General features: G+C 48.9%; 1 protein-coding gene across 1 annotated transcript in view; it reads right to left on the bottom strand.

Annotated features, from left to right (window-relative positions):
* Positions 1–606: 606 nt before the first annotated feature.
* TXNRD2 (thioredoxin reductase 2) overlaps positions 607–19,266 on the bottom strand; it is a 355,985-nt gene continuing 337,325 nt past the window's right edge. The window contains exon 17 of the mRNA XM_069215297.1: positions 607–5,720. Within this exon, the coding sequence (XP_069071398.1) occupies positions 5,597–5,720 (124 nt within the window). The 3' untranslated portion in view covers positions 607–5,596. The remainder of the gene's footprint in view (positions 5,721–19,266) is intronic.

Below are 19,266 nucleotides of genomic sequence, written 5' to 3'. Positions count from 1 at the left end.
CAGTGCTCTGGGGTTTGGCTAGATGTGTAGCGTCGGTGAAGTATATAGCATTGGTACTGAGTATCTAAAACGAGAGTTAGCATTCTTCTGCGGCATCGTTCACAGTTTATCAACCACAGAAGGATGAAACGCCGAGTCACCCCATGTACTTATTTCCTGCAGTACCTTACCAGAAGGCAGGATTGCAGCAACTACCTGCTGGGGTGTGTTTCGTCGCATTCATCATGTCGGGTGCATCAGCCTTGGGGCACCCCTACATTCGGCAGTACTGGGAAGGGGTGATTAGATGCACGCATGTTTACTGGCCACCAACACATTAGATCTCTGCACAGGGACAACCCCGTCCAGGACTGGGGGAGAAGGTCGCCGCCGCTATTTGCTACTTCCGCCACTAGATGGCGCCATTTTAAAACCATTTACTAGACTAGCGCGGCCTGGCAGTCTGTTTTGGGGAACATGTCCCAGTTTTGAGACCGTCTTAGATCTCCTAATGCACTCTAATCCCAAGAGATGCTTTTCACCACGGAGCCACAACAGTTTGTCACAGGCGTGACTCCATGGCTTCCTTTTAACGCTTGTTGAAGGAAAAAAAACACACACAACACATTAGAAATATTACTCTTTATTGAATCATAACTGGTGTAATAAATATTGCAGTTTAATGTCTCGGTCAGCAGTACTCGAGCCTGTGCCGCCCGCAGTCTGGGTTTACGCACAGACCGTCATGAGCCGACCTCTGTGAGCTGCAGCCGGGGACATGTGCTCACTCACACATTCATCCAAGGAGCACACCCACCCATTCTGGCACATATCCCGGCGCCGCTCTAGCTGGGAAAAGTCACCCCTGTGAAGCACACTAAAGACCTGGGCAGAAAGGAGGGGTCACCTCGGGTCACTCGCTGGATTCCATACAAATCTGCAGAGGAAAACACGTGTATGTGCAGGGACGCCGAAATGTCAGCCTAAATTTAGCAGCGAGCAAAAGGGCATTGTTTGTGCCAAATCAAACAGAAAGGCTTTTTAAAAAGCACCCCCGGAGCCTGGAGGGGTTGTGAAGGGAAAGGGCAGGGATATTTTGCGCAAACACCGGAAAGTAGCGTAGAATAAACTCGCTAGGCGCTACCTTTGATAAGGACTGGCACACGTTGTAATATAGCTGGAACGGTGCTCACCGGGGCCCGTGCATGGACGGAAGGCCGTGTTAATGTGTCGTGTCAACGCCGTGGTGATGGGGCCGGGGCCAGTGGGCATGTGGCATGCCTGGGAGGGCAGGGACCCGGGCCATGGAAAGATGAGACCTGAGCTCACCCCCTTCCCCGTGAGGGATCCGCACCAGCCAGGGGTCCTCTGAAAATTGGCTAAATGATGTGTACACCTGGGAGCCTGGAGGGACGGGGGTGGGGGGGCTCTGCCAACCAATCACCCATCAGCCTAGATGGGAGAGGGTGCCCTGGGCAGCAGGGGGCCAATGGGTGACCTTCAGGGGACCTGAAAGTTTTAAATAGGGGAGAGCGGGCAGGACAGGTGAAGGGCCAATTTCAAGAGAGTTCCTTTCTAAGGTGGAAAGAATGGGAGCTGGTTCTCTTGAAGGTATAAAGACGTGACAAGGAGGGACCGACATCAGTTTACAACCACCCGAAGGACGGCCGAAGTCAGAGACAACTGTAGCGGTTCCTCTCTTTAAGGACACCGACCTCCTCGGCTGCCCCAGCGCCCGCAGCGGTGTGAGTTCATCAGCTGCCCTCACACATCACATGAACAGTTCAGGGGTCTAGGCTTGCACTCTCATCGCTCCACTGGTAGTGACTACAACTCTTGGGTCAGTCTCCTGACTCACTGGTGACAGCGACATCTGTCTTCTTAGCATCAGTGGCTGTGACCGCGACTACTCTCGCAGTCTTGTAACACACACTGGCAGTACTCACAACCATCTCCTCTGTAACAGTGGTTGTGAGTACAAGTCCTAGCGCGGGCTCTTAACACACCCTGGTAGTACTCACAACCATCTCATTTGTAACAGTGGTTGTGAGTACAAGTCCTAATACAGGCTCTTAACACACCCTGGTAGTAGTTACAACCATCTCCTTTGTAACAGTGATTGTGAGTACAAGTCCTAGCACAGGCTCTTAACACACCCTGGTAGTACTCACAACCATCTCCTTTGTAACAATGGTTGTGAGTACAAGTCCTAGCGCAGGCTCTTAACACACCCTGGTAGTACTCACAACCATCTCATAGGGCCAGCAGTTGGGACTACAAGTCCTGGTATCCAGCCTGACATTAGTTACAACTCTCTTGCTGGGATCAGTGTTTGGGCTACAAGTCCTGGTGCACCATTTTCACACACAGGCAGAAGTTACAACTGTCTTGATGCGACTGAGGGTTGTATCTACAAGTCCCTTTTCACCCGTATCACTGCATATTAGTTACAACTGCTTCTTGGGCTCAGAAGTGGTATCCACAACTTTGTTCACCCGTCTGACAGACTGATATTAGTTACAACTGTCTTCTTGGGATCAGCGGTTGTATCTACAAGGCTCCCTTCAACCCGTATGACAGGCTGGTTTTAATTACAACTGTCTTGTTGGGATCAGCGGTTGTTTCTACAAGTCCTTGTTTACCCCCTATGACAGACTGGTATTAGTTACAAATGTCTTGTTGGGATCAGTGGTTGTATCTACAAGGCCCCGTTCAAGCGTATGGCAGGCTGGTATTAGTTACAACTGTCTTGGGATCAGCGGTTGTACCTACAAGTCCTTGTTCACCCCCATGACAGATTGGTGTTAGTTACAAATGTCTTGTTGGGATCAGCGGTTGCATCTGCAAGGCCCTGTTCACCCGTATGACAGGCGGGTATTAATTACAACAGTCTAGTTGGGATCAATGGTTGTATCTACAAGGCCCCGTTCACCCCTATGACAGGCTGGTTTTAGCTACAATTGTCTTGTTGGGATCAGCAGTTGTACCTACAAGTCCTTTTCCACCCGTATGATAGACTGATACTAGTTGCAAATGGCTTGTTGGGATCAGTGGTTGTATCTACAAGGCCCCGTTCACCCCTATGACAGGCGGTTATTAGTTACAACTGTCTTGGGATCAGCGGTTGTATCTACAAGCCCCCGTTCACCCGTATGACAGGTTGGTGTTAGTTACAAATGTCTTGTTGGGATCAGCGGTTGTTTCTACAAGGCCCCGTTCACCCCTATGACAGGCTGGTTTTAGCTACAATTGTCTTGTTGGGATCAGCAGTTGTACCTACAAGTCCTTTTCCACCCGTATGATAGACTGATACTAGTTGCAAATGGCTTGTTGGGATCAGTGGTTGTATCTACAAGGCCCCGTTCACCCCTATGACAGGCGGTTATTAGTTACAACTGTCTTGGGATCAGCGGTTGTATCTACAAGCCCCCGTTCACCCGTATGACAGGTTGGTGTTAGTTACAAATGTCTTGTTGGGATCAGCGGTTGTTTCTACAAGGCCCCGTTCACCCCTATGACAGGCTGGTTTTAGTTACAATTGCCTTGTTGGGATCAGCTGTTGTACCTACAAGTCCTTTTCCACCCGTCTGATAGACTGATACTAGTTGCAACTGTCTTGCTGGGATCAGCGGTTGTATCTACAAGTCCCTGCTCACCAATATGACTGGATGATATTAGCTTAAACTGTCTTGTAAGGCTCAAAACTTGTATGCTGATCCATTACACACTACACAGACTTCCATACTTTCCCAGGCCAGTAACTAGGGCCCTTTCGCGTGACAATACAACATGTCCTTCCACCTGGTCCGCACATCGCGGAGTTACCGTAAGCTACTCTCTGGGGGAGGCCTGGCTGCCACATCAGTCGCATGAGACACTTCCTCAGGATGTCCTCAGCTATTTCTGATAGCACCAGAGGGAATCCCAGGCCTTTGATGGGGACTTGTGAGTCTGACAATATTTTCACCAAAGTCCACAGAAACCGGCACGGGTCCAAGGGTATTTTCGGCTTCGAAAGTTTCCTTTCGCAGGCGCGGCGTGCTCGCGTGAGTAGGACAGATGTTGTGTCAAGAGTGGAACTGAGCACTCATAGCAGGTCTTTCATGTCAAGCCTTCCTTTCCGGGACCCCCACACCCTTTCCATGGCATCCTGGTTTCGAGAAATGAAATCTTCTCAGTGGGAATGTCCTGTGCAGGTTCATCTTAATCAGGACTCAGACTGCACAAACATCTGAGCCTGCAGCCTCTTCTGCAACACAAGGATGCTAAGAGCCCCAGCAGCACTTGCACTAAGATCACCATCTTCAAGCTCAGCATTTTAATGAACAGCCCACACTTTGACGCCAGACCTGGGCACAAAGAAGTGAAAATGTATGAAAGAACAGCTGAGGAGGCGAGGTGAATGAGAGCTTTCGATAGACCTCCAGATTCACAGATTTCATAATTCTGAGCCCTCCAAGTGCTGTCTTGACACATACCAATCTCTTCCAACCATTAACTCTACCAGCTGCTAACTGAATAAGCAGAAACTCCTGCCCATGGCCATCACAGTTCCACCAATGGACCTCAGTCCATGGTTGCACCACTACTGACCCTGAAAGTTTACAGCTTCCTTCTGACTCACCTGCCAGATATATCTAGATCAGTTGCCACAAGGTGCAAATGTCGCCATGGCTGGCTTCGAAAGCAGGAGGCGCTGTGGCATCAAACCACCCCAACACCCTCCCACAAGCCTCAAGTCTGACAAGCTGTGGAGATGCACACATCTTCTTGAAAAGGATTCAGGTCCTCTGGAAGGAAAGTTCCTCAACACGTCAGCCTCGATCAGCGACATTAGAGAGTTCTGTGACAATCATCTAAAAGCTGGAATGAGATGCGATTCAATCACATTTTTGTACATTAAACTAATGATTGACAAACTATCAGAAGGGCATGCCCATGCTCTAAGAAAGCACCTGGCTAAAGACCAGTGTTTGGAGGCCTTATCTTAAAGCAGGTGCCACCAGCTCAAACTTGTCTCTTTAGCTGCACACAGTACATCACTGCTACTACTTCTGGATCTACAGGTCAAGTTCCCGGACACTTCTGTATCCATGGCGCCAGCAACCAGTTGTTTCTCTACAACAAAGGCTGGATGCCACCCACATCCGCCTAGATGGAATGTAAGGGCCGGATGGGCAACCCCAGACCTACTGATCATTCGCAGACCACCATGTCTGTTGGTATGCCTCCAGATATTGCTCTTGGCCAGTCCACCAGTGGTCTGAACCCAAGAAGCGGCGTCCGTTTTAGTGTTCAATCTTCTCACTTTTCAACGTTTGCACCGACCTTCTGGGGAACTTCCTTTGGCACTTGCGGAAATGTCCATGAGAGAGAGCGAGCTCATAAGGGCGGATTGGGAACATCCTTCAGTGACGTGTCAACGGAGGGGTTAAACGTTTCAATGAAAATGGCCTCTGCTTGAAGTGTGAAGGGTCACCCACATGATGTCCCCCCTACACGTAAGTGTTGGGGTATGAGTCTGAGAGTGCGTAGCGGGGATGGAGGGGGCCCTGCAGGTTACCCCTACTCTCCGGCCCAGTCCATAGGTGCTTCTTCAGCAGGGGTGGGCTTAACCTCAGCAGCCGGTGACAGTGGCGTCCAGGCCCGAGCGCTTGGTGACGCGCAGCTTGGTCACTTCCTCGGCCGTGGTAGGGTGGATCCCCACAGTCTTCAGTAATTGCCCATACGTGGCGCCACACCTGCAAGGTGCAAACAAAAAGACAAAAGGGAAGGACTGATCAATGAAATAACCTACGGTGGAGAGGCCACTGACGAGACAAGGGCTGTGATATGGACTGGGGCCGCTCGTTTGGGAGGGGCTCTGTCATCATGCCATTGGCTGAACACATTTCATTATGGACCAGACCCCTGGGGAAGACTTGAGTGCTCTGATGCGGTAAGAGCTTCTTTGTAATGTTTGAGTTTGCACCTGGGGCTTGAGTTGCACAGATGTTTTTGCAGTTTTTTTTTATTCTTACTGTGCGGTGCTCGGTTAGCTAACCAACAGTTTATGCTCAACAGGAACTGAATAGGTATCAGTGCAAAGTCTTTGTATGTGAGTGGATGTAAGTCATGATACGTCAATGGCTGTACATTATCTGCGTGACTACGCCATTGTGCATGAGTAACTAGAGGGAGCTATGTGTGGGAGGGCCTGGAAGTCATTGTCCTTCAGTGGCTACAAAAGACTGTGTAAGGCCTAGAAGTCTCTGGGTGCACGAGGCTACTTGCCATCTTGTGAGAGTGGCTGTCATCTGATGTTGTGATTTGCTATATGAGTGAGTGTCTCTATATAATTTTTTTGTGAGTGTCTATATACAGTTTCATAAGAGGCTATATACCATCTTGTGTGAGAGGCTATATGCGCTCTTGTGTGAATGGCTATACACCATCTTAGGTGAGAGGCTATACGCGCTCTTGTGTTAGTGGCCATGCACCATCTTGGGTGAGTGGCTATACGCCATCTTGTGAGAGTGGCTATGCACCATTTTGTGTGAGTGGCTATGCACCATCTTGTGTGAGTGGCTATGCACCATCTTGTGTGAGTGGCTATACACCATCTTGTGTGAGAGGCTATACGCGCTCTTGTGTGAGTGGCTATACACCATCTTGTGTGAGAGGCTATACGCGCTCTTGTGTGAATGGCTATACGCCATCTTGTGTGAATGGCTATACACCATCTTGTGTGAGAGGCTATACGCGCTCTTGTGTGAGTGGCTATACACCATCTTGTGTGAGAGGCTATACGCGCTCTTGTGTGAGTGGCTATACACCATCTTGTGTGAGAGGCTATACGCGCTCTTGTGTGAGTGGCTATACACCATCTTGTGTGAGAGGCTATACGCGCTCTTGTGTGAGTGGCTATGCACCATCTTGGGTGAGTGGCTATGCACCATCTTGGGTGAGTGGCTATGCACCATCTTGGGTGAGTGGCTATGCACCATCTTGGGTGAGTGGCTATGCACCATCTTGGGTGAGTGGCTATGCACCATCTTGGGTGAGTGGCTATGCACCATCTTGGGTGAGTGGCTATGCACCATCTTGGGTGAGTGGCTATGCACCATCTTGGGTGAGTGGCTATGCATCATCTTGGGTGAGTGGCTATGCATCATCTTGGGTGAGTGGCTATGCATCATCTTGGGTGAGTGGCTATGCACCATCTTGGGTGAATGGCTATGCACCATCTTGGGTGAATGGCTATGCACCATCTTGGGTGAATGGCTATGCACCATCTTGGGTGACTGGCTATGCACAATCTTGTGTGGTGGCTATACACCATCTTGTGTGAGAGGCTATACGTGCTCTTGTGTGAATGGCTATAAGCGCTCTTGTGTGAATGGCTATACGCCATCTTGTGTGAATGGCTATACGCCATCTTGTGTGAATGGCTATACGCCATCTTGTGTGAATGGCTATACGCCATCTTGTGTGAATGGCTATACGCCATCTTGTGTGAGAGGCTATACGCGCTCTTGTGTGAGAGGCTATACGCGCTCTTGTGTGAGAGGCTATACACCATCTTGTGTGAGTGGCTATACACCATCTTGTGTGAGTGGCTATACACCATCTTGTGTGAGTGGCTATACACCATCTTGTGTGAGTAGCTAAACGCCATCTTGTGTGAGTGGCTAAACGCCATCTTGTGTCAGAGACTATACGCCATCTTGTGTCAGAGACTATACGCCATCTTGTGTGAGTGGCTACACACCATCTTGTGTGAGTGGCTATACGCCATCTTGTGTCAGAGACTATACGCCATCTTGTGTGAGTGGCTGCACACCATCTTGTGTGAGTGGAAATGCACCATCTTGTGTGAGTGGAAATGCACCATCTTGTGTGAGTGGAAATGCACCATCTTGTGTGAGTGGAAATGCACCATCTTGTGTGAGAGGCTATACGCGCTGGTGTGAATGACTATGCACCATATTGTGTGAGAGGCTAGACGCGCTCTTGTGTGAGAGGCTATACGCGCTCTTGTGTGAGTGGCTATACACCATCTTGTGTGAGTGGCTATTCACAATCTTGTGTGAATGGCTATACACCATCTTGTGTGAATGGCTATACCCCATCTTGTGTGAATGGCTATACACCATCTTGTGTGTATGGCTATACACCATCTTGTGTCAGAGGCTATACACCATCTTGTGTCAGAGGCTATACGCCATCTTGTGTGAGTGGCTATGCACCATCTTGTGTGATTGGCTATGCACCATCTTGGGTGAGTGGCTATGCACCATCTTGGGTGAGTGGCTATGCACCATCTTGGGTGAGTGGCTATACACCATCTTGTGTGAGTGGAAATGCACCATCTTGTGTGAGTGGAAATGCACCATCTTGTGTGAGTGGCTATGCACCATCTTGTGTGAGTGGAAATGCACCATCTTGGGTGAGTGGCTATACACCATCTTGTGTGAATGGCTATACACCATCTTGTGTGAATGGCTATACACCATCTTGTGTGAATGGCTATACACCATCTTGTGTCAGAGGCTATACGCCATCTTGTGTGAGTGGCTATGCACCATCTTGTGTGAGTGGCTATACACCATCTTGTGTGAGTGGCTATACACCATCTTGTGTGAGTGGCTATACACCATTTTGTGTGAATGGCTATACGCCATTTTGAGTCAGAGGCTATGCGCCATCTTGGGTGAGTGGCTATGCACCATCTTGGGTGAGTGGCTATGCACCATCTTGGGTGAGTGGCTATGCACCATCTTGGGTGAGTGGCTATGCACCATCTTGTGTAAATGACTATGCACAATCATGTGTAAGTGGCTATACACCATCTTGTGTGAGTTGAAATGCACCATCTTGTGTGAGTGGAAATGCACCATCTTGTGTGAGTGGAAATGCACCATCTTGTGTGAGTGGAAATGCACCATCTTGTGTGAGTGGCTATACACCATCTTGTGTGAGTGGAAATGCACCGTCTTGGGTGAGTGGAAATGCACCGTCTTGGGTGAGTGGCTATACACCGTCTTGTGTGAGTGGCTATACACCGTCTTGTGTGAGAGGCTATACGCGCTCTTGTGTGAGAGGCTATACGCGCTCTTGTGTGAGAGGCTATACGTGCTCTTGTGTGAGTGGCTATATACCATCTTGTGTGAGTGGCTATATACCATCTTGTGTGAGTGGCTATGCACCATCTTGTGTGAGTGGCTATACACCATCTTGGGTGAGTGGCTATACACCATCTTGGGTGAGTGGCTATACACCATCTTGGGTGAGTGGCTATACACCATCTTGGGTGAGTGGCTATACACCATCTTGGGTGAGTGGCTATACACCATCTTGGGTGAGTGGCTATACACCATCTTGGGTGAGTGGCTATACACCATCTTGGGTGAGTGGCTATACACCATCTTGGGTGAGTGGCTATACACCATCTTAGGTGAGTGGCTATACACCATCTTGGGTGAGTGGCTATATGCCAATACTGGATTATCCCGCTTGAATAAATCCATTGTACAGTTAATGTGACTGAGCTGCTGTGCGCCAAGTAAGCCGGGTCATTTCTATCAACAGCCTAAAAGTGGAGTGGGGAGATCACCTTTCCTTTGACCTCAACAAATGATGGATGGGACATCCCATGACATTTGACATATGATGGGTAAGTATATATTTTACATAAACATTCTTCAGCAATACCCTGGGGTGAACACCTATTAATAGACAATAATGGGCAGCATGCACATACAGGGAGTGCAGAATTATTAGGCAAAGGAGTATTTTGACCACATCATCCTCTTTATGCATGTTGTCTTACTCCAAGCTGTATAGGCTCGAAAGCCTACTACCAATTAAGCATATTAGGTGATGTGCATCTCTGTAATGAGAAGGGGTGTGGTCTAATGACATCAACACCCTATATCAGGTGTGCATAATTATTAGGCAACTTCCTTTCCTTTGGCAAAATGGGTCAAAAGAAGGACTTGACAGGCTCAGAAAAGTCAAAAATAGTGAGATATCTTGCAGAGGGATGCAGCACTCTTAAAATTGCAAAGCTTCTGAAGCGTGATCATCGAACAATCAAGCGTTTCATTCAAAATAGTCAACAGGGTCGCAAGAAGCGTGTGGAAAAACCAAGGCGCAAAATAACTGCCCATGAACTGAGAAAAGTCAAGCGTGCAGCTGCCACGATGCCACTTGCCACCAGTTTGGCCATATTTCAGAGCTGCAACATCACTGGAGTGCCCAAAAGCACAAGGTGTGCAATACTCAGAGACATGGCCAAGGTAAGAAAGGCTGAAAGACGACCACCACTGAACAAGACACACAAGCTGAAACGTCAAGACTGGGCCAAGAAATATCTCAAGACTGATTTTTCTAAGGTTTTATGGACTGATGAAATGAGAGTGAGTCTTGATGGGCCAGATGGATGGGCCCGTGGCTGGATTGGTAAAGGGCAGAGAGCTCCAGTCCGACTCAGACGCCAGCAAGGTGGAGGTGGAGTACTGGTTTGGGCTGGTATCATCAAAGATGAGCTTGTGGGGCCTTTTCGGGTTGAGGATGGAGTCAAGCTCAACTCCCAGTCCTACTGCCAGTTCCTGGAAGACACCTTCTTCAAGCAGTGGTACAGGAAGAAGTCTGCATCATTCAAGAAAAACATGATTTTCATGCAGGACAATGCTCCATCACACGCGTCCAAGTACTCCCCAGCGTGGCTGGCAAGAAAGGGTATAAAAGAAGGAAATCTAATGACATGGCCTCCTTGTTCACCTGATCTGAACCCCATTGAGAACCTGTGGTCTATCATCAAATGTGAGATTTACAAGGAGGGAAAACAGTACACCTCTCTGAACAGTGTCTGGGAGGCTGTGGTTGCTGCTGCACGCAATGTTGATGGTGAACAGATCAAAACACTGACAGAATCCATGGATGGCAGGCTTTTGAGTGTCCTTGCAAAGAAAGGTGGCTATATTGGTCACTGATTTGTTTTTGTTTTGTTTTTGAATGTCAGAAATGTATATTTGTGAATGTTGAGATGTTATATTGGTTTCACTGGTAATAATAAATAATTGAAATGGGTATATATTTGTTTTTTGTTAAGTTGCCTAATAATTATGCACACCTGATATAGGGTGTTGATGTCATTAGACCACACCCCTTCTCATTACAGAGATGCACATCAACTAATATGCTTAATTGGTAGTAGGCTTTCGAGCCTATACAGCTTGGAGTAAGACAACATGCATAAAGGGGATGATGTGGTCAAAATACTCATTTGCCTAATAATTCTGCACCCCCTGTACAGCTAAGCACTAAAACTTCGAGTTTACAGATGTACTTACCAGTAAAAGGTCAACAGAGGAGTTACGTCACCACATTCACTAAAGAGCACCGTAGGGGTGGCTTGTGCCAGTTTGGGGACCTATATAGCCTAGCTACATTCAGAATCCTCTCTCCCAACCTGACACATACATTTATGATTTTAAATAACGCTCACCACAGTTAGCTTGCTTCTGAGCTACATATTAGCTGGTACATATTTCAGCAGAGAAGGGATGAAGGGACTTCCACTTGGATAAACAACGTCGGATGATGAGCAATGCTCTCTGAAGCGTCGTGTCAGTAATGTACACACACAAACTGACGGACAAGTTACTTACCTTTGGTAACGCCTTATCTGGTACAGACTATAACTAGCTGCAGATTACTTACCTTTGAATTCTCCCCAGGCGTGAGACTGGATCTGGAAGATTTTCACAAGCAGTACCCCTGCGCACTGGTAGGTGGCATCGATCACCTCCGCATCTGTCGTCCGCCCTTGAAATGACACTGTGGTCCCTATAGGAGCTCCACCCAGGTGGGGGACGTCAGTTTCTTTTCACAAGTTTCCACACCAGAAGTGCAGAGCCATGAAAAACACTGACCACCTCTGTGTTCAAACTAGGGCCCTGAAAGACGAGTCCCTGCCCCTAGAAATCAGTGCGCAGTGCGGGGAGGATGGATAGGTCGGTAAGGAATCTGCTCTTCGATACAAGACCTGATTTAGAATTTGGCAAACAGGTTACTCCATCACAACGGTGACGGATATCCCGTCCTCTGAAATATAAATCCAATAAGATATAAGGGGATTGAAGGGAGTGCATATCAAAAAGGTCAGAGTCAAATCCAGATCCCATTGGGGCATAATGAATGGGGAAGGAGGAAAGAGATGAGTAAAACCTTTAAGGAACCTATGTACAATAGGAGAGTTAAACAAGGAAGGTTGATTAACAAACAGCAAACAAAGCAGAACTAGGAGACAAATATCCCTTGAGAGTGCCTAAGGATGGGCAAGGGAAAGAATGAACAATAGGACCTCAGAAAGTGGGTCAACAGACTTCTGCACCATGCCACAATTTTTTTCCAACAACAGACAGATACTGTTTTGGTGGAGGGACGCCTGGCTGCCAAGAATACATTACAGACTTCTGGAGGATGGTCAAAACATGTCCACTGCTGCCGCTCAATCTCCACGCAAGAAGTTGGAAAGTGGACAGGTTCGGGTGATGAACCCTCCCCTGCTGCTGCGTCAGAAGATCCTCCCGAAAGGGACGTCTGATCGGAGGTTTTTTTTAACATGCTCAGCAGCTCAGGATAAAAGACTCTGTACTCAGTCCAGAGCCACAAGGATGACCTGGGACCGGTCTTTCCTGATCTTCTTGAGATCTCTGTGGAAGAGTGGTATGGGTGGAAATGCATACAGGAAGTCTGAGCTCCACTCAAAACGAAAAACGTTTCAGAGCAATTGCCACCTTGGAAACTAGAACTCGCAAAACTGCTGACATTGCGCGTTCTCTGCGGCGACAAACAGGTTTAATCAAGGCTCTCCCTAATGCTGAAAGAGACCTTGTGCCACCTCCGGATGGAGATGCGATTCGTGATCAGCTGGGCATTTTTGACTGAGTTTGTCTGCTTTGGCGTTCAGAGAGCCCACCAGAAGTTGAATCACCTGGGATATTCCCTGATGTTCAAGCCATGTCCAAAGGCGTAGAGCCTCCTGACAAAGGGTCCACGCCCCCCACCCGCCCTGCTGTTTGCAGTAATACACGGTGGTGGTGTTGTCTGTGAACACCTCCATCATTTTTCCCTTGCTAGAGGGAAGAAAGGCTTTCAGTGCCAGTCAGATTGCTCAGAGCTCCATCATGTTGATGTGAAGTCCAGCTTCCATTGGAGACCAGATGCCTCTTAAATCCACCTCTTTCACATGGCAGCCCCAGCCCAGAAATTATGTGTCTGCCCCTACTGTCAGATCTGGCTGGAGAAGGGAGAGGGCCCAATCGCGGTTCATTAACCACACTGCAGATCTTTCACAGTTCCCTTTCGAGATGTGGACCATGTCGGAGAGATTCCCCTGAACCTGCGCCCACTGGAATTTTAGTTCCTACTGCAGAGCCCATGTATGCCATCTGGCATGTGTCACCAGCAGGATGCACGCCATGAGCCTCAGAGTCAGTCTCACTGAAATCCAGGATAGAGGCTGTAACAGCACTATCATAGTCAGAATATCCTGATCTCGACACGAAGGATAAGCCCGAATTCGCACCATGTCCAGAACATCTCCAATGAAAGGAGCATCTGAGAGGGAGTCAGGTGTGACTAGAGGCCCTGCAAGTCCAACACTACCATCCAGTCTACTGGACCTAGGGCAGACAAGTCCTGAGCCAGTGTGAGGATCTTAAACTTCTCCTTCTTGAGGAAGAGGATGAGGGCTTGTAGGTCGCGGTTGGTAACTCCTTCCATAGCCAGGAAAGGGGTGAAAGGCATACTGAGTGGGATGATGGGCTGGCGCGTGGCCAAAAGACCTGGCTGTAGCATGAGAATCCTTGAAGTACTCGAGTGCCAAGTCTCCGCAGAGACGGGTGCCATCAAAGGGCATGTCCATCAAAGAAGCATGGACATCCCCGAAAAGCCAGTCGTCCTCAGCCAGGCTTGGTGCCTCAGGGCCACAGTCGTGGAAAATGCTCTGCCTAGTGAGTCGGTCGTATCAAGTCAGCAAAGAAATGTGAACTTGCTGCATCTCTCCAGTGACAACAGCCCAAGAGAACAGCACCGGCCTCCTCTGGGACCTTTGGCAGTACTTATACAACTGTATCCCACAGCATGTGGGAATAACACCCCAAAACGCCTGCAATGTTCACTGAGTGCAATGCAAGGCTGGCAGAAAAAATACATCTTCTTCCTAAATGAATCTAATCTTTTGGATTCCCTTTCCGGGGGAAGCGGCAGGGAATGCCCCTTGGGAAGTAGAGACTTGGACCACCAAGCTCCCAGGGGTGGGGTGCTGCTTCATCAAACTGGAGTCCCCCAGGTGCGGGCGATGTGAGCGGCAATGGTCCTGTTCACAGGAGCCCCGGTGCTGGGTTGGGACCAGGTACCCGGTAGGACGTCAGTGAAAGCATCACTGACCAGGAGCAGGGGTTCTGAGGTGGAAGCTCCCGGTTGCAGCACCTCTGTCAAGAGATTAGTCTTGATACCCACTGAGGGTAGCTGAAGGTCCGGAACCTCAGCTGCCATCTTCACCACCATTGCATAAGAAGCTCCCTTCTCTGTAGCCGCGGTGAGGGTAGAAAGCATGCCAGTATCTGGATATGTGTCCAGTCTGCTGGCTTCACCCAAGTCCGTATGCCAGTCTATTTCACCTTCATATGGATGTATTCTAAAGGGTCCAGTGACCCCTCCCATTCTTCCCCGAGCCTAGCCCAGCGAAATAGGGCTCGGGATCCGAGCGAGGTCACAAAACCTCTGCCGGCGCTGGAGTCGATCGGGGCCCATTCAGGTCTGTGTCAGGGATGACAATGGGTCTGGATCCATGACTGGACTGCATCTCTGAGAGACCACTGGCGGCAAGGCCGAAGCCACCAGCGCAGATTTCGATGGGACCAACTCTGACTCCGCGGGCCTGAACGTGCTCCAGAATCATCGAACTGACCAAAAATGAGCCACAAACTGCCCAAAAATGAGCCTCTGATATCAGCAGGGGTCGCTCTGGCTTCTGGAAATTCAAGGAGGCACAGAGCCAGCCCAAGCACAGGTTCCACAGAAATAGGCCTAGAATGACAACGCTCCGTTGTTGTGTTGGCCGTCGAACGAGGAGAAGTCGAAGACCGCTTTGACTTCTTGCTTTTCTTTTAATGCCTCAACTTAGCTGATCTTCCCAAGGACTTTGAATGGGACGACAATGACTTTGGACCAGAAGGGACAGTGATGGTCTGCCTCGAGAAGAGGCCTGACCTCAGCCTGTCCAACCACTGACAGCATGTGATCTCCCCCCTCCCCTTGTTAAGTTCCCTCCTTTCCCTGGGGCCTGGACTAGCGAGCTCGACAAAGCCCCAGAGGGAGACTCTATTGGACACGCAGGATTAAGATCGACGCTGCCTGCTGATTAGCTCAAACCTGACCACTGGGCTTGACAGTGTGACAGCAGTAAATGTGACTGCTTGGGAAATCCGACAAGCTGCTGCTCCAGGGCCAAATATATCGATTTAAAAGCTTTAGAAATACTGTTTTGTCATGAAAATGGGAACCTTTATGGGAATTCAACTTGTTTACACAAAATTCTGTGCTTCATGATGAAACGTCAGAATTTTCAGAAACTGACAAGCTCATGTTTCATATGAAATGAATGCATTCATAAAATATAATTTGACCCTTGTGCTTGAGGGTGATGCATGCTGAGTTCAGGAGGCTTACTGCTGCCTTTGGTTGCTTCATAGCAGAGGACACTTGCTGCTAAGGCTGCTATTTCATGACTTTCACGCCCCACCACCCTCACAGCTCACTGGCCACCACAGGAGGTTATGCGACTTGCCCAGGATCACAAGGCCGGTCAAGTGGGGAAGCCGGGCTTTGGACTAGGAGCTCGACGGCTCCACAGCCGCAAGCTTGGGCACTAGATCGCATCTTCCGGGTTTCTCTGGGGGCGCAGAGCGAGGAGCCGAGGCCTGTACCCAGGGTTCAGGCCTGCCATCCTGTCGGGCCGTTCAGAGCTCATCTGAAGAACAGGGCCAGGCCGGGAGGGTGTGGGCGACTGAAAAAACTCAAGGGCAATAAGGACCACGCCCAGCGATCCAACTTTCTCAGGCTTCCACCGACTAATCCTTGACAGGTGGCCCCTAAACTTGCCTAAATATTGCTCTGTGATGCGAAGAGGTTGTGATAGCAATCAGGGGCGAGGGAATGTAAACAGCCGCCGAGCACACATGACTTGGGCTGTGCACGCAGCTCGTTAGGAGCGCGCACCATCCAGGCATTTCCTTCCATGCTTGTTTTGGATGAAACTTCAAACCACCTCCGGGCTGGTCCTGTGCGGAGCACAAACACGTGCTGGGGGCGTGCGGGGTCCCCTAGCCTTGCAGGACACCCTTCTCCCCAACTTATGGTGTGCCTTTGTCCCTCACAGGTCAGCAAGCCGTAACGCTAAACAGTGACCCTGCGTAACACCCCCGAGGGGCAGGGAGCGTGTCATGGAATGCAGGGCCCTCCGTCTTCATCAGGAAACAAGCAATTAATTAATCACACGAGTATTATACAAAGAAGACGGGTCTTTGAAAACAAGCCTCGGTGCAGCGTGATTGGGACTCTCGACCGCATCAATAACGAGTGCGGGGGTGCCAAGAACTGAATTACGGAGTATGGACAGGCGGGCCATGGTTACACATGGTGCACAGCAACCCATGATACCCAGAGAGGGGTGGTCACAGCATCCTTCGTGCTCTGGGACCGGGAGGAAGGCTCCTGACCAAGGAAGATGGGCTGAAAGTTCGAAAAAAATGAGGACAACGTAACGTGAGAAACTTTTAGAATAAACACGTGGAAATGTATTAAAAACTAGAAGAATATCGAGCATTTTATACATAAGTAAAGAGCCCTCGCTTTTTTGTCTTTAAATTATGAAAACTCTTTTCTCATCCTAACTCTGACTACCTTGCTTTGCATTGACCCCCTCAATGTAAGCACTGAACCCCTCTAATCACTCCAGGACCCTAAACCGATCCCTAACACTAATCATATCCTAGGCAGGAAGCATTCCTTTCTTTTATCCTATCAAAACCCTATCTCTATCCGTAACTTAAACCTTAAAGTGATCTATCAACATCCCATAACACAAAGCCTATCCACAGCCTCCAACATAAATCATAACCCCTGCCGACATAGCCTAACCCAAGCCTACATCCATTAACCTGAACTGTAACCCAGGCCTACACCCTCTAACCTAAACCTACATCTAACATAAACCTAAATCCACCAACCCAAACCTACATCTCTTAACCCAAACCTACATCTTCTAACCCAAACCTAAATCCATAACCCTAACCCAAGCCTACATCACCTAACCCAAACCCAATACAACATCAACAAACCCAAACCCAAGTCCACATAACCCAACCCGAACCCTAACTCAAGCTTACATTACCTAACCCAAACCCTAACCCAAGCATACATCATTTAACCCAAACCCAATACTACATCAACTAACCCAAACCCTACCCTAAGTCCACATAACCCAACCCAAACCCTAACTCAAGCTTACATCACCTAACCCGAACCATAACTCAAGCATACATCACTTAACCCAAACCCAATACTACATAAACTAACCCAAACCCTACCCCAAGTCCACATAACCCAACCCGAACCCTAACTCAAGCTTACATCACCTAACCCGAACCCTAACCCAAGCATACATCACTTAACCCAAACGCAATACTACATCAACTAAACCAAACCCTACCCCAAGTCCACATAACCTAACCCGAACCCTAACTCAAGCTTACATCACTTAACCCGAACCCTAACCCAAGCATACATCACTTAACCCAAACCCTAACCCAAGCCTACACCACCTAACCCAAAACACAACCCAAGCCTACACCTCCTAACCCAACCCTACATCCCCTAACCCAAACATACATCACTTAACCCGAACCATAACCCAGGGCTACACCCCTTGACCCACACCTACATCTCCTAAACCAAACCCAAGCTTACATTGCTTAACCCAAACCCTAACCTACATCTCCTGACCCAAGTCTACATCCCTTAACCCGCACCGTAACCCAAGACTACATCCCCTAACGCAAACCCAAGCCTACATCACCTAACCCAAATCCTAAACCAAGTCTACATCTCCTAACCTGCATCCCCTAATTGAAACCCAGCCCAAACCTAGAACCTCAATATTCCCATCCCCAACCTAGTCCCGTTTGTTCCCCTAGCTGTATGGATCGATGTCACGCAGTCACTGCGGCTGACCGAAGACATAGACACTGCGGAGGGGGTGTACTTGGGGTGCCGGCACGTGAGACCCGCCTCTTCTCCTAAAACAACAGAGGTTTTAGTTGCACATCTCAGAGCTCCGAGTCTTCCCTTCTCAGTCAACACCCCGCTGTCTACGTGCTTCAGGGACACCCCAATTCCCCCAAGCACCGCCTCACTGTGGGTGACTTTGTTGTGTCTGCCTGAAGCTTTGAAGCAGGACACAGGACAATAAACAGCGGCGTCCTTGTCTGTACGGATCAGGGATACTGGGGGCGCAGATGTCATCCTGGGCTTCTAAGCGCGAGGTTTCAGGAGCACAGAGGAAGAAAGGCAGTGCTTAATTTGTGCTTGTTGTTTCCGGCGCTGAGCACCGGCACCTATTTTTGAGGGCCGGCGTTTATTCTTCTGTCTCAAGCATTTGCCGCGAGCAAAAGACACGTGGGAAAGACGGAGGAAGAGAAAAACGAAAAAGCGCCACAGAAGGAGAAAGCAGAAAGCTGCAAAAGTGAGCTGCAGGGGCAGGGAGTGGCTTTAAATAGACTGAAGAGGTCCGAGATGGCTTCAGGATTACGCTGCCTCAGTATTTCGTGTTCCCACATTTAATTGCACCAGCCGCGTGTTTAAGAGGAGGGATTTGGGTACCGGCACATTTTTATTTACAAATTAAGCAGTGAAGAAAGGCAATGTTTATTGTAGGTTAATCCCGTTATCAGTGGCTGGGAACGGGGGGAGGCGGGATTAACCTGCAATAAACTGTGACCGACCTCTGAAGAACATACGTGCATTCACAGCCCCCACAAAGTGTTAAATGTGAAAACATCTATCCCCGAGGTGCATTTCTTAAAGTCATGAAATCTCAACTATGATGCACTTTAAGGTGTCCAATTATCCTTTATAGTGCCCTAAAGGAAACTTTACAGCACCCCCAAAAAGATAAATTCAGGAAGACAACTTTAACCCAAGAGGGTACTCGAGGGACAATGAAAGTAGCCCACA

The sequence above is a fragment of the Pleurodeles waltl genome, chromosome 11 (assembly GCF_031143425.1).
Source record: "Pleurodeles waltl isolate 20211129_DDA chromosome 11, aPleWal1.hap1.20221129, whole genome shotgun sequence".
Classification (NCBI taxonomy): Eukaryota; Metazoa; Chordata; class Amphibia; order Caudata; family Salamandridae; genus Pleurodeles; species Pleurodeles waltl.
Note: the sequence above shows the minus strand (reverse complement) of the source record. Positions and strands in the feature narration are given on the sequence as shown.